This window comes from Otolemur garnettii, unplaced genomic scaffold (assembly GCF_000181295.1).
Source record: "Otolemur garnettii isolate 467f Iridium unplaced genomic scaffold, OtoGar3 scaffold00021, whole genome shotgun sequence".
NCBI classification, from domain to species: domain Eukaryota; kingdom Metazoa; phylum Chordata; class Mammalia; order Primates; family Galagidae; genus Otolemur; species Otolemur garnettii.
In genome coordinates, this window is record NW_003852416.1 from 18,851,266 (window position 1) to 18,853,649 (window position 2,384).

The 2,384-nt window shown below is 38.9% G+C and overlaps 1 protein-coding gene across 1 annotated transcript in view; it reads left to right on the forward strand.

Moving 5' to 3' along the window:
• Positions 1–1,951: 1,951 nt before the first annotated feature.
• Positions 1,952–2,384, forward strand: part of MGEA5 (meningioma expressed antigen 5 (hyaluronidase)) — a 30,226-nt gene continuing 29,793 nt past the window's right edge. Inside the window, exon 1 of the mRNA XM_003787237.2 lies at positions 1,952–2,148. Within this exon, the coding sequence (XP_003787285.1) occupies positions 2,034–2,148 (115 nt within the window). The 5' untranslated portion in view covers positions 1,952–2,033. The remainder of the gene's footprint in view (positions 2,149–2,384) is intronic.

A 2,384-nucleotide genomic window follows, 5' to 3' on the forward strand; every position in this document is an offset into this window, starting at 1 on the left:
TGTTGTGGCAGGCCCTTATAGTCCCAGCTACTTGGGACGCTGAGGCAAGAGAATCACTTAAGCCCAAGAGTTTGAGGTTGCTGTGAGCTGTGATGCCATGGCACTCTACCGAGGGTGACATACTGAGACTGTCTCAAAAAAAAAAGAAAGGAAAAAACTGTCTAAAAGAGTGCTTAGAAGTGATGCTTAAAAATTGTTGGCTGCTAGGCTTCATTCCCAGATTGCTGTGCTGACATCAGGTAGGGACCAGGATTCTAGGTGATTCTGGGATAGATGATCCAGAATCATATATCGAGAAACTCTTAATATATATGCCATTGGGTGCTTGAATAAATATGTGACTGAAGTTACAGAAATCAAGTTTTAACTGTTAGACATTGGTTCTATCAGTTACATGGGCAAGAAATGTAATTCAGTCTGAAAATGGTTTTCTAAGATTAGAAGAGATACTAAGTAGACAAGTAAGTTGTTGGTAAACCTGATTTGAATCTAAAGCCTATTTAACATAAAAGCTGAACGTTTTAGTAAAGTGTAGGGCTCCCATTTGTCATTATTTAAGTTTGCTGATATTTCTATATACGTATTTCTTTTTTATTTTTTTTATTTTTTTTATTTTTATTTTTTTTTCAGAGCTAGAATCCTGAAATCTTTTTTTTTTTTTTTTTCTTTGCAGTTTTTGGCTGGGGCTGGGTTTGAACCCACCACCTCCGGCATATGGGGCTGGCGCCTACTCCTTTGAGCTACAGGCACCGCCCCTATATACGTATTTCTTTAGGCAAAGATTTATGTTGATGGCATTAAAATGCTGGTAAAAAAATCTAAAGTAGTTAAAATTTTTATGAATGAGCTTATTTCCCTATTGATCAAATTCTACTATTAATGTTCTTTCTGATTCATGCCTAGTTAGGTTTATATGCAAAACAATTAATTAGGATCAGTGTGCCTTTGGGGACTAGAGCAAAACCTGGTTTTTCATGTCTTGAGTTTGTTTATGGTTTCATTTTTTGTTCTGGTTTGTTTTCTTTTTGTCCTTTGGATATTCCACAGTCACCAGCCAAGGAGGTAGGAATCTAGGCCACACTGTAGAGGCTTTGTTGGCAGTTTGTTACACAGGTTGAGTATCTCTAACCTGAAGACTTAAAATCTGAAATGTTCCAAAATGTGAAACTTTTCTTCTTTTTTTTTTTTTTTTGCAATTTTAGGCCGGGACTGGGTTTGAACCCACCACCTCTGACATATGGGGCCAGCCCCCTACTCTTTGGAGCTATAGGCACCACCCGAAAATATGAAACTTTTTGAGTGCCATTGTGATGCTCAAAGAAATGCTTATTTGGAACATTTTGGATTTTTGGATTATCAGATTAGGGATGTTGTACATAATATAAATATTTTGAAATCTGAAAAAAAACCCTGAAATCTGAAACAATTTTGTTTCCAACTATTGTGGCTATGAAATAGTCAATCTGTGTTGCAGTCAAACCCAAAATGAAAAATGAGGTCCCAACTCCATGCCTGTAGCTCAGAAGCTAGGGTGCCAGCCACATACACCAAGGCTGGGGGGTTCGAACCGAGCCTGGGCCTGCCAAACAACAATGATTTAAAAAAAAAATAACTGGGCCTTGTAGTTAGCACCTGTAATCTCAGCTAATTGGGAGGCTGAGGCAAGAGAATTGCTTAAGCCCAGGAGTTGGAGGTTGCTATGAGCTGTGACGACACCACAGCACCTCTACTGAGGGCAACATAGTGAGACTCTGTCTCGAAAAGAAAAGAAAAGTGGGGTCCTGAAATTTTATTTAGTTGTTTAGCTTTAGAGTTTCTTTCATTGAACGTATAAAAACAATACATCTGGCTTTGAACATTGTACTAAGGGAAATATTTTACTTTAAGTGTAACTATTAAATATGTAACTTAATATTTGGAATTTTTACTGTAAGATGAGCTAGTAAGCATCTGGTTTTTTGTTTGTTTGTTTCTAGGTTTCTCAGTTTGGGTGCAGGTCATTTGCTTTGCTTTTTGATGACATTGACCATAACATGTGTGCAGCAGACAAAGAGGTATTCAGTTCTTTTGCTCATGCCCAGGTCTCCATCACAAATGAAATTTATCAGTACCTAGGAGAGCCAGAAACTTTCCTCTTCTGTCCCACAGGTATTGTATATAATGGCTTTATATTTAACTTGATTTCTTGAAATATGTAATTTAACTTCCAAAGGCCTGTGTATGAGCTCTGAGCCCTATTAGGACACCCCACCCTCCCACCCTGACCCTGGTATGTAAAAGTAGGAATCCTTGGCTTGGCGCCTATAGCTCAACCGGCTAAGGCGCCAGCCACGTACACCTAAGGTGGCGGGTTCGAATCCCCAGCCCGGACCCGCCAAACAACA